The following is a 12,157-nucleotide window of genomic DNA, read 5'->3' on the forward strand; positions in this document are numbered from 1 at the left end:
TGAACCACAAGTGTCCCTCGCTTACCAAAAATTTGGGAGGTATTGATTTACTTGATTTTTGTTATGTCTGAATATGACTAGACTCACACAAACTTTTCCAACCTATCCCTTATATATATATATATATATATATATATATATTGTTGTTCTTTGCTTCTTCTGACGGAGGCAAATGTAGACTGTGAATGAATGCAAACATAAGCATTTATGTTTGTATACATCTGCAATTGACTTGCATTATAAAATGTTAGCATAAACAATAGCGTTAAGCCCTATCCTATGGCCTGTAAAGGTATGCCTGACCTTTAGGGCAAAACATATGCCATAGTGACAGACATAGAAACAATGGGATACTTCATATAAATGTTGAATCATTGTTTTAGGCACAAAACGTTTCCAAAAGTTTACAAAACAAAGGGGTGTGTATGCATAAGCTGTATAGAAGGTATAAAAACGACATTCACATTGAAATCGTGGCATAAAGAAAAATATACAGTACATAAATGGAAGGGAAAAATGTAAGCCAGGGCTAGAGAAATACAGAAGCTGCATGACCCAGACAAAGGATGAAGGATCCATGTCAAACATATTGGACCAGAAGTAACTAATTCTGACAAATATGTGTGGGTAGATCTCCACATCTCCAGTGCGCCCTAGGCGAATATATCCAAAACTGAGTTTTACTCGAATTGTGTGTGCAATGTGTATTTTTTTCAGAATTGTCTAGAAATTATATTCTGCATCTTAAAAATAAATACTGTATACGAGAGCATGAAAGACTGGACTGCATGGATAAGACTTATCAGATGTAACAGTACCGATGCAGTAATATATATATATATATATATATATATATATATATATATATACAGGGTGGGCCATTTATATGGATACACCTAAATAAAATGGGAATGGTTGGTGATATTAACTTTCTGTTTGTGGCACATTAGTATATGGAAGGGGGGAAACTTTTCAAGCTGGGTGTTGACCATGGTGGCCATTTTGAAGTCGGCCATTTTGTATCCAACTTTAGTTTTTTCAATGGGAAGAGGGTCATGTGACACATCAAACTTATCGAGAATTTCACAAGAAAAACAATGGTGTGCTTGGTTTTAACGTTACTTTATTCTTTCATTAGTTATTTACAAGTTTCTGACCACTTATAAAATGTGTTCAAAGTGCTGCCCATTGTGTTGGATTGTCAATGCAACCCTCTTCTCCCACTCTTCACACACTGATAGCAACATCGCAGAAGAAATGCTAGCACAGGCTTCCAGTATCCGTAGTTTCAGTTGCTGCACATCTCGTATCTTCACAGCATAGACCATTGCCTTCAGATGACCCCAAAGATAAAAGTCTAAGGGGGTCAGATCAGGAGGCATTTTTTCTGCGGTGTTGCTATCAGTGTGTGAAGAGTGGGAGAAGAGGGTTGCATTGACAATCCAACACAATAGGCAGCACTTTGAACACATTTTATAAGTGGTCAGAAACTTGTAAATAACTCATGAAATAATAAAGTAACGTTAAAACCAAGCACACCATTCTTGTTCTTGTGAAATTCTCGATAAGTTTGATGTGTCACATAACCCTCTTCCCATTGAAACAACTAAAGTTGGATACAAAATGGCCGACTTCAAAATGGCCGCCATGGTCAACACCCAGCTTGAAAATATATAAGTACTGGGCACATACTAATAATTCTGATCTGTATTGTAGTGTTTACGGCTGTCCTTTGGCCAAGAAAAGGAAAACTCAAGAAAACAAGCCTTTAGAACCTTCACCAAAAAGAAAACCTTACTCCTCAAAAACTGACAACTCCTCGGTAGACGAGTGCTATGAGACAGATGGGACGGAGGAAATGGATGAGAAGGAAGAGGAAGAAGGATATTCTGATGACAATGAAGATCAGGAGGAAGAGGAAGATGAGGAGTTAGACAGGGATGATGACGATGAAATTGAAGAAGATGAAGAAGGAGAGGAGATATATTACGATGATGATGAAGATGACGATGATGATGAAGATGAACGAGGTAATAATTAATACGCTTTTGGGGTATTAGTTACTGTTTCTAATATTCTGCAGCTCTGTATAATGTACTGTACTCACTCATATAATGTGCTCACTCCCTGTCCTTGTGGGCTTCACACCTAACTAACCAACTAGGGGTGTAACAGTAGTGGGTGCAGAGAATGAGGTCGCATTTGGGCCCTGGTGCCTGATGGGGTCTAAACAGTCCTCCTGTCCTATATGATTAGACCAGTACTATTAATGAAACATAATGAAACATTAACGGGGTTATGTGGGGACCAAAAATGATTAGCAGTGTACTCGCTGCAGTAGCAACTGCTACTGCTTGTACATAGAGTATAGCGGGGCCGGTCACATGACGAAGAGTCATGTCATCATCAAAGAAGGCAGTGCAGCTAGACTTCTGGTCCCCCGGGAGCGCTATAAAAATCTATGAAAATCTCAAAATCAGCGCGACGGAGGACCAGAATATATATTAGAGTACACTGCTAATAATTTTTGGGGTCCCCATATAACGCCTTTAATGAAACAATGGTACAGATGTTGCATAGGAGCCCAGGAGCCCTGCACCCAACCAACCAACTAACCAACCAGGGCCAGCTCCGGGTTTATGTGGGTCCTTTGGCAACAGAGACTTAGTTGGCCCCTTTGCGGTGAAACTCACGTGGCGGCAGTAAAACGGCAGAAACTACAGATAACAAAATTATTTTGAAGGTTAATAATATTATATTGGCATTATAAGATGAGACAATTCTTTTATATTGCGATATCTTAGTATCTGCAAAATAACTACTGTATGTTCACAGTGTGTGTGAAAAAAATATTTGCACATGCTATCCTTTATATCAATGCTTCATAAACTATACCACAGCCAACATAAATCAAGTATACCCTCTAGCATAGATCTAACAGAATACGACAAATCACTGACAAGAATCCCACTAAGACATAAAGGGGTTAACCATCTTTTCATAATTGATGGCTTATCCCTAGGATAGGCCATCAATTTTCAATCTGCGGGGGGTCCAACAGCCGGGACCCCCGCAAGTCAGCTGTTTCCAGGAGAGTGCGGCTCCCGGTATTGTTTACATGCCAGGAAACGCACTGCTCACTGGCTGTACTATTTGTAGCGGTGGATTTGGGTACTGCAGTGGTGTCCTATTCAAGTCTATGGGAAACCGTTGCATTACCTAAATCAGCTGCTATAAATTATACTGCAAGTGAGCAGCGCAGCTCCTGGCACGTAAACAATGCTGGGAGGGGTGTTCTCTGGGAATTAGCTGATATGTAGGGGTCCCGTCTGTTGGACCCGCATAGATCGAAAATTGATGGCCTATCCTAAGGATAGGCCATCAATTTTGAAAAGTTGGATAACCCCTTTACCTTTACAAGAAACACATTAAAATACCAAAAGATAAACAACTATCACAGTGATCAATGCCAAAAAACACCCTAGAACAAGGTACACGCAACGTCAGAATATATCAAATAATGCCAGACGGACGTAACCATGGATTCACTTACCAATTTTGGCTGATGCAACGAGCGCCGATCAATGTGACAGCTCGTTGATCAGCTCTCGTTTGCTCCTGGTACAAGGAGCTATGTATGAGGATGAGCACTCGTTACTCCGATCGCTTGACCTCACACATTATTATCATGTCAGCAGTGCATCTCCCTGTCTACACAGGGAGATGTGCTGCTGACAACGATAATATTTCACTTTTTTTAAACCGATACGATCAGCAGTTGAACATGCGTCTGCTCGTCCTTCTGCTGATCGCTGCCCTGTTTACACAGGGAAATTATCGGCAATGAGCATTCTATGAACGCCAGTGTAAAAGGGCCTTAAGTCATAGGTCTCAGACAATGAATCCAGATAGTGCAGTTTCTGCGCTGCGAATCTTAATGCAGCTATTACCTGTAGGTTGCGATTTCCAGATGACCTGGTCTCTGTAGGATTGAGTGTTTCAGTACCTGGAGATATTAGAGGTAAATGGTATGTTGTTAAACTGCCCCTACCAATATTACCGATACTGTCCCTTACAAAGTGTGACCTCGAAGGAAACAGTTTTTGTATCAGTATCATTGCCTCCTTTGTAATCCCTATACAGTAATGCCTCCCTATTTGCTCCCACACAGTAGCAATGTCCCTCTTTTTGCCCCCACACAAAAGTAGTCATCTTTTGTGCCCCCAAATATGTTGTGTCCTTATAGATGTCAGGGCCCCTTTGTGTACCTATATATTAGTTAGGCCCTCTTTGGGCCCCTATATATTAGTTTGGCCCCCTTGTGCCCTCATATACAAGTTGGGCTCCCTTTGTGCCCTCATATAGAAGTCAGCCCCCCTTTGTGCCCCATGTAGAAATTAGGTTCCCTTTGTAACCCTATATATTAGTTTGGCCCCTTTGTGCCCCTATATATTAGTTAGGGCCCCATTGTGCCCTCATATAAAAGTTAGGCCCCTTTTGTGCCTCCATATAGAAGTTAGGCCTCCTTTGTGCTCCCATATAGAAGTTAGGTTCCCTTTGTGCCCCTATATATTAGTTAGGCCCTTTTATGCCCCTATATATTAGTTAGGCCCCCTTTGAGTCCTCATATAAAAGCTAGGCCCCTTTTGTGCTTCCATATAGAAGATAAGCCTCCTTTGTGCCCTATATATTTGTGAGTGCCAATAAAAGAAAAACTCACCTTACCCATTTCCACAACGAGCTGATGGGTCCTCTGTCTGCTTCCTTTGACCCGGCGCAGTGACGTAATCACGTTACCTTGCCGGGACGCTGACGTCCCTTGCGTCCTACAGACCACATGAGTGAGCGGCGGGGCAGGGAGTCAATGGCTCTCTGCTGCTCCACATTAGTAAGGGATGCGACTGATGCAGTTCAGAGCCTGGGCCCATCGGAGGATCCTCCATTCCTCTGGTGGCCAGTCCGCTGCCAGCCCAACACCCTGTATATTAATAAAACTGCAGCTGACGCCGACCCTGCAACTAACCAACCACAAAACCAATTATGATGGTTTTAGAGTGTTGGAAAAACAATTCAACCTTATGTATATTCTGATTCTGCAGTCATACTCCCATCTGTCCCCTACTTGTTGCTAATTACTAAATGTACATTAACAACAAGAAGTAGACAGATCGAAGGTAGTACAACTGCAGGATCAGAATACACAGGGTTGTTTGTTGTCAGTCACCATGGAGACACATAGGTCTGCATAGTAGCTGTAACACAAAATAGCAGGACATTTTTAGTAGAAGTTTCTTAATTTTTTTATTTTTAATGCATGGGAGCAATTAAAAAGGGTTGCAAAGGTGGACATACTCTACCATTTAACGATGGTATCTAGTCTACATGACCTAGGCAACTAATAATTTGTAAACTAAGATTTTGTTAATCAATTTTGATATGTATAGTCTAATGTAATGCACGACAGACAAACAGACAAGGGTACAAAGAAGCCGGGGAAATGGGGAAGTTGCCACGGGAGCACCGTGAGCAACAAGCGAGGTGAACGAGCTGAGTCAAACCAGGAGATGAGCGAGGTACAAAAACGCAGAGCAGAAGAGTGGTCAGTAAAGCCAAGGTGAATAACAAGCAGAGGGTCAGTAGTTCAAGAAGCTGCAGCAGGGCCAGGAAACCAGCAGAGAAGAATCACAAGCAAAGGAGGAACAGGAAAGGCAGGTATAAATAGACAGAGGGCGGGAGCTAGCTCCGTCTGGCCAGGCTGTGATAGGCTCTCCCACTCCTAAGCCTGCCATCCTGAGTGGTGGAAGATGGAGTCAGACTCACAGACATAGAAGCAGGTGCAGACTGATTACCTATGGGCGTGGATACAGAAGCTGTGCTTGGCAGATCCTTAACAGTACCCCCCCTTTTATGAGGGGCCACCGGACCCTTTCTAGATGGACCTGGTTTATTAGGGAAACGAAGGTGGAACCTCCTGACCAATACCCCAGTGTGAACATCCCGGGCGGGTACCCAAGTCCTCTCCTCTGGCCCGTATCCTCTCCAATGGACCAGATACTGGAGGGAGCCTTGGACCATCTTGCTGTCCACAATCTTGGCCACCTCGAATTCTACCCCCTCAGGGGTGAGAACGGGGACAGGAGGTTTCCTCGAGGGAGCCAAGGACGGGGAGCAGCGTTTAAGGAGGGAGGCATGAAACACGTCGTGTACTCGAAAAGATGGGGGCAACTCCAGTCGGAAGGAGACAGGATTGAGGACTTCAATGACCTTGTATGGCCCTATAAACCGGGGAGCAAACTTATTGGACGGGACTTTAAGGCGCAAATTCTTTGACGATAGCCACACCAGATCCCCGACCATAAACAAGGGGTTAGCAGAACGTCTTCTATCTGCCTGAGTTTTTTGTATGCTCTGGGACGCCTCTAGGTTCTTCTGAACCTGGGCCCAGACTGTGCACAGTTCCCGATGAACGACCTCTACCTCGGGATTGTTGGAACTACCAGGTGAAACGGAGGAGAACCGTGGATTAAACCGAAAATTACAGAAAAAGGGGGAGACCCCTGATGAGTTACTGACCCGGTTATTAAGGGAAAATTCGGCGAGGGGAATGAATGAGACCCAATCATATTGACAGTCATAGATAAAACACCTTAAATATTGTTCTAGAGATTGATTAGTCCTCTCGGTTTGGCCATTAGTTTCAGGATGGAAGGCAGAGGAGAAGGACAGATCAATATCCAACTTTTTACAGAAGGCTCTCCAAAACAATGAAACAAATTGTACCCCTCTGTCAGAAACAATATTGACAGGGACCCCATGGAAACGCAGGATGTGTTTGACAAACAAGGTAGCTAACGTCTTAGCATTGGGTAGTTTTTTGAGGGGCACAAAATGGCACATCTTACTGAAGCGGTCTACTACAACCCACACCACCGACTTGCCTTGAGATGGAGGCAAATCGGTGATAAAATCCATGGAGATATGGGTCCAAGGTCTCTGGGGAATGGGCAAAGAACATTGTAAGCCCGCTGGTCGGGACATGGGAGTCTTGGACCTAGCACAAACCTCACAAGCGGCGACGTAGGCCTTAACGTCTTTAGGCAACCCAGGCCACCAGTAGTTTCTGGCAATAAGGTGCTTGGTACCCAGGATGCCTGGATGGCCAGATAGTGCAGAGTCATGATTTTCCCTAAGTACCCTTAGCCGGAATTACAGGGGAACAAACAGCTTGTTCTCAGGAAGGTTCCCGGGAGCTGAACCTTGATCAGCCGCAATTTCAGAGACTAAATCAGAATCAATAGAGGAAATTATTATACCTGGAGGCAAAACACAAGCAGGATCTTCCTCCAAAGGAGAGCTGGACATGAAGCTACGCTACAGTGCATCAGCCTTAATATTTTTAGACCCAGCCCTATAGGTAACCAAAAAATTTAATCTGGTAAAAATTAACGCCCATCGAGCTTGTCTCGGGTTTAGCCTCCGGGCAGATTCTAGGAAAACCAGATTCTTGTGGTCGGTAAGGACCGTTACCTGGTGCCTAGCCCCCTCCAGGAAGTGGCGCCACTCTTCAAATGCCCATTTAATGGCTAAGAGTTCGCGGTTGCCAATATCATAGTTACTCTCAGTGGGCGAAAACTTCCTGGAGAAGTAGGCACAGGGACGGAGATGGGTGAGGGACCTGGTACCCTGGGACAAGACAGCCCCCACTCCCACCTCGGACGCGTCAACCTCCACGATAAATGGCTTCATTTGGTTGGGCTGAACCAACACCGGGGCCGAGATAAAGCACTTCTTAAGGACCTCAAAAGCCTGGACAGCCTCAGGAGGCCAGCGGAGGAGATCAGCACCCTTGCGAGTGAGGTCCGTAAGAGGCTTAGCGATGACCGAGAAATTAGCAATAAATCTCCTGTGATAATTAGCGAACACCAAGAAGCACTGTAACGCCTTCAGGGAGGCAGGTTGGACCCATTCCGCCACAGCCTGGACCTTGGCGGGGTCCATGCGGAATTCATGAGGAGTGAGGATTTGACCCAAAAATGGTATCTCCTGCACCCCAAACACACATTTTTCGGTCTTCGCAAACAGTTTCTTTTCCCAAAGGACCTGGAGCACCTTCCTGACATGCTCAATGTGGGAGGACCAGTCCTTGGAAAACACAAGTATGTCATCAAGGTACACTACAAGAAATACCCCCCGGTAATCTCTTAAAATCTCATTTATGAAATTCTGGAAGATCGCGGGAGCATTACACAACCCAAAGGGCATGACGAGGTATTCGAAATGACCTTCGGGAGTGTTAAACGCAGTCTTCCACTCAACTCCTCTTTGATGCGGATAAGGTTATACGCCCCCCGTAGATCAAACTTAGAGAACCATTGGGCCCCCTGAACCTGATTAAAGAGATCAGGAATCAAAGGAAGGGGATACTGGTTCCTTACAGTGACCTTATTCAAGTTACGGTAGTCATTGCATGGCCTAAGACCACCATCCTTCTTCCCTACGAAGAAGAAGCCAGCACCTACCGGAGAAGTAGAGGGGCGAATGTAACCCTTGGCCAGGCATTCCTGGATATACTCTCTCATGGCTTCACGTTCGGGACAAGAGAGATTAAATATCCTACCCTTAGGGAGCTTAGCTCCTGGTACCAAATCAATTGCGCAATCGTATTCTCTATGAGGAGGTAACACTTCGGAGGCCTCCTTAGAGAAAACATCAGCGAAGTCCTGAACAAACTCAGGTAGCGTGTTCACCTCCTCAGGGGGAGAAATAGAATTAACAGAAAAACATGACGTCAAGCATTCATTACCCCATTTGGTAAAATCCCCAGTATTCCAGTCAAACGTGGGATTATGCAACTGCAACCAGGGAAGGCCTAAAACCAAATCGGACGATAATCCATGCATCAACAGTACAGAGCACTGCTCCAAATGCATGGAGCCAACAAGGAGTTCAAAAACAGGGGTATGCTGTGTAAAATAACCATTAGCAAGAGGAGTGGAGTCGATACCCACTACCGGGACAGGTTTAGGCAAATCAATCAAAGGCATAGCTAGAGACATAGCAAATTCCACAGACATGATATTAGCAGACGACCCTGAATCCACGAAGGCACTCAGTAGCAGACCTACCACCAAAAGAGACCTGAAAGGGAAGCAAGATTTTATTAAGTTTCATATTTACGGGAAATACCTGTGCGCCCAAGTGACCTCCCCGATGATCACTTAGGCGCGGAAGTTTTCCGGCTGCTTATTCTTACGCCTAGGACAGGTGTTCACTTGATGCTTGTCATCCCCACAATAGAAGCAGAGACCATTCTTCCTGCGGAACTCTCTACGTTGTTGGGGGGACACGGAGGCCCCGAGTTGCATAGGTACCTCCGAGTCTTCCGTGGAAGAACGACGCAACGGAACTTCGGGAGGCATCATGGGGGAGTCAGAGGAGAAAACACAAAAACGTTCACGTTGTCGTTCCCTGAGACGTCGGTCAAGTCGTACCGCTAAAGCCATAACCTGGTCTAGGGAGTCAGAAGAGGGATAGCTAACTTGCAGGTCTTTCAGGGCGTTCGACAGACCCAACCTAAACTGGCACATTAAGGCAGGGTCAATCCACCGAGAAGCTACGCACCACTTCCTAATGTCAGAGCAATACTCCTCAACGGGTCTCTTACCCTGACGTAAGGTCACCAGCTGACTCTCGGCAAAGGCAGTCCTGTCAGTCTCGTCATAAATGAGTCCGAGAGCAGAAAATAAAAGATCAACGGAGGAAAGTTCAGGGGCGTGAGGAGCCAAGGAGAAGGCCCATTCTTGGGGCCCTTCCTGGAGCCCGGACATAATTATACCCACCCGCTAGCTCTCAGAACCTGAGGAGTGGGGCTTTAAACGAAAATAGAGCCTACAACTCTCCCGAAAGGAGAGAAAAGTCTTCCGGTCCCCTGAGAACCGGTCAGGCAACTTGAGGTGGGGTTCAAGAGGTGCGGTGAGGGGCACTACCATGGTAGCATCAGGCTGGTTGACCCTCTGAGCCAGGGCCTGGAACTGTAGGGAGAGACCCTGCATTTGCTGAATCAGGGTTTCAAGGGGGTCCATAGTAGTGTGAGGGACCAGGGTAGACTAGGTATATGGGCTTGTGATTATGTAATGATGGGGGTAAGGAAACAGACAAGTGAGCCCTAATCTACCCGCCACTCAGTCCCTGCCTACTTGCAACGACCCGCCCTAGACGACGGGGTACAACTGGGGGACGGTCCCTACGCTCAATAAGTGCACGACAGACAAACAGACAAGGGTACACAGAAGCAAGGGAAAAGGGGCAGTTGCCCATGGCAACACCGTGAGCAACAAGAGTGGTGAACGAGCCGAGTCAAACCAGGAGTGTACGAGGTACCAAACGCAGAGCAGGAGAGTAGTGAACAAGCCGAGTCAAACCAGGAGTGTACGAGGTACCAAACGCAGAGCAGGAGAGTAGTCAGTAAGCCAGGGTCAATATGAAGCAGGGTCAAATGGTTCAAAAAGCTGAAGCAGGGCCAGGAAACAAAACGAGAAGAATCACAAGCAAGGAGGAACAGGAAAGGCAGGTATAAATAGACAGAGGGCGGGAGCTAGCTCCGTCTGGCCAGGCTGTGATAGGCTCTCCCATTCCTAAGCCTGCCATCCTGAGTGGTGGAAGATGGAGTCAGTCTCACAGACATAGAAGCAGGTGCAGACTGATTACCTATGGGCGTGGATACAGAAGCTGTGCCTGACAGATCCTTAACAGAGACCCAATCATATTGACAGTCAGAGATAAAACACCTTAAATATTGTTCTAGAGACTGATTAGTCCTCTCAGTTTGGCCATTAGTTTCAGGATGGAAGGCAGAGTAGAAGGACAGATCAATCCCCAACTTTTTACAGAAGGCTCTCCAAAACAATGAAACAAATTGTACCCCTCTGTCAGAAACAATATTGACAGGGACCCCATGGAGACGCAGGATGTGTTTGACAAACAAGGTAGCTAACGTCTTAGCATTGAGTAGTTTCTTGAGGGGCACAAAGTGGCACATCTTACTGAAGCGGTCTACTACAACCCACACCACCGACTTGCCTTGAGATGGAGGCAAATCGGTGATAAAATCCATGGAGATATGGGTCCAAGGTCTCTGGGGAATGGGCAAAGAACATTGTAGCCCGCTGGTCGGGACCTGGGAGTCTTGGACCTAGCAAAAACTTCACAAGCGGCGACGTAGGCCTTAACGTCTTTAGGCAACCCAGGCCAAGAAATAGTTTCTGGCAATGAGGTGCTTGGTACCCAGGATGCCTGGATGGCCAGATAGTGCGGAGTCATGATTTTCCCTAAGTACCCTTAGCCGGATTTGCAGGGGAACAAACAGCTTGTTCTCAGGAAGGTTCCCGGGAGCTGAACCTTGATCAGCCGCAATTTCAGAGACTAAATCAGAATCAATAGAGGAAATGATTATACCTGGAGGCAAAACACAAGCAGGATCTTCCTCCGAAGGAGGGCTGGCCATGAAGCTACGCGACAGTGCATCAGCCTTAATATTTTTAGACCCAGCCCTATAGGTGACCAAAAAGTTGAATCTGGTAAAAAATAACGCCCATCGAGCTTGTCTCGGGTTTAGCCTCCGAGCAGATTCTAGGAAAACCAGATTCTTGTGGTCGGTAAGGACCGTTACCTGGTGCCTAGCCCCCTCCAGGAAGTGGCGCCACTCTTCAAATGCCAATTTAATGGCTAAGAGTTCGCGGTTGCCAATATCATAGTTACTCTCAGTGGGCGAGAACTTCCTGGAGAATTAGGCACAGGGACGGAGATGGGTGAGGGACCTGGTACCCTGGGACAAGACAGCCCCCACTCCCACCTCAGACGCGTCAACCTCCACGATAAATGGCTCCATTTTGTTGGGCTGAACTAGCACAGGGGCCGAGATAAAGCACTTCTTAAGGACCTCAAAAGCCTGGACAGCCTCAGGAGGCCAGTGGAGGAGATCAGTACCTTTGCGAGTGAGATCCGTAAGAGGCTTAGCGATGACCGAGAAGTTAGCAATAAATCTCCTGTAATAATTAGCGAACCCCAGGAAGAACTGTAACGCCTTCAGGGAGGCAGGTTGGACCCATTCCGCCGCAGCCTGGACCTTGGCGGGGTCCATGCGGAATTCATGAGGAGT

At 46.1% G+C, this 12,157-nt stretch overlaps 1 protein-coding gene across 6 annotated transcripts in view; it reads left to right on the plus strand.

The window, feature by feature from the left end:
* The window catches only part of MYT1L (myelin transcription factor 1 like), a 312,782-nt gene that overhangs the window by 184,802 nt on the left and 115,823 nt on the right, over positions 1-12,157 (plus strand). For all 6 annotated transcript variants that reach the window (XM_075861151.1, XM_075861152.1, XM_075861147.1 and 3 more), the window contains one exon: positions 1,717-2,030. In XM_075861151.1, the coding sequence (XP_075717266.1) occupies positions 1,717-2,030 (314 nt within the window). The remainder of the gene's footprint in view (positions 1-1,716; positions 2,031-12,157) is intronic.

This window comes from Rhinoderma darwinii, chromosome 4, assembly GCF_050947455.1.
Source record: "Rhinoderma darwinii isolate aRhiDar2 chromosome 4, aRhiDar2.hap1, whole genome shotgun sequence".
NCBI classification, from domain to species: domain Eukaryota; kingdom Metazoa; phylum Chordata; class Amphibia; order Anura; family Rhinodermatidae; genus Rhinoderma; species Rhinoderma darwinii.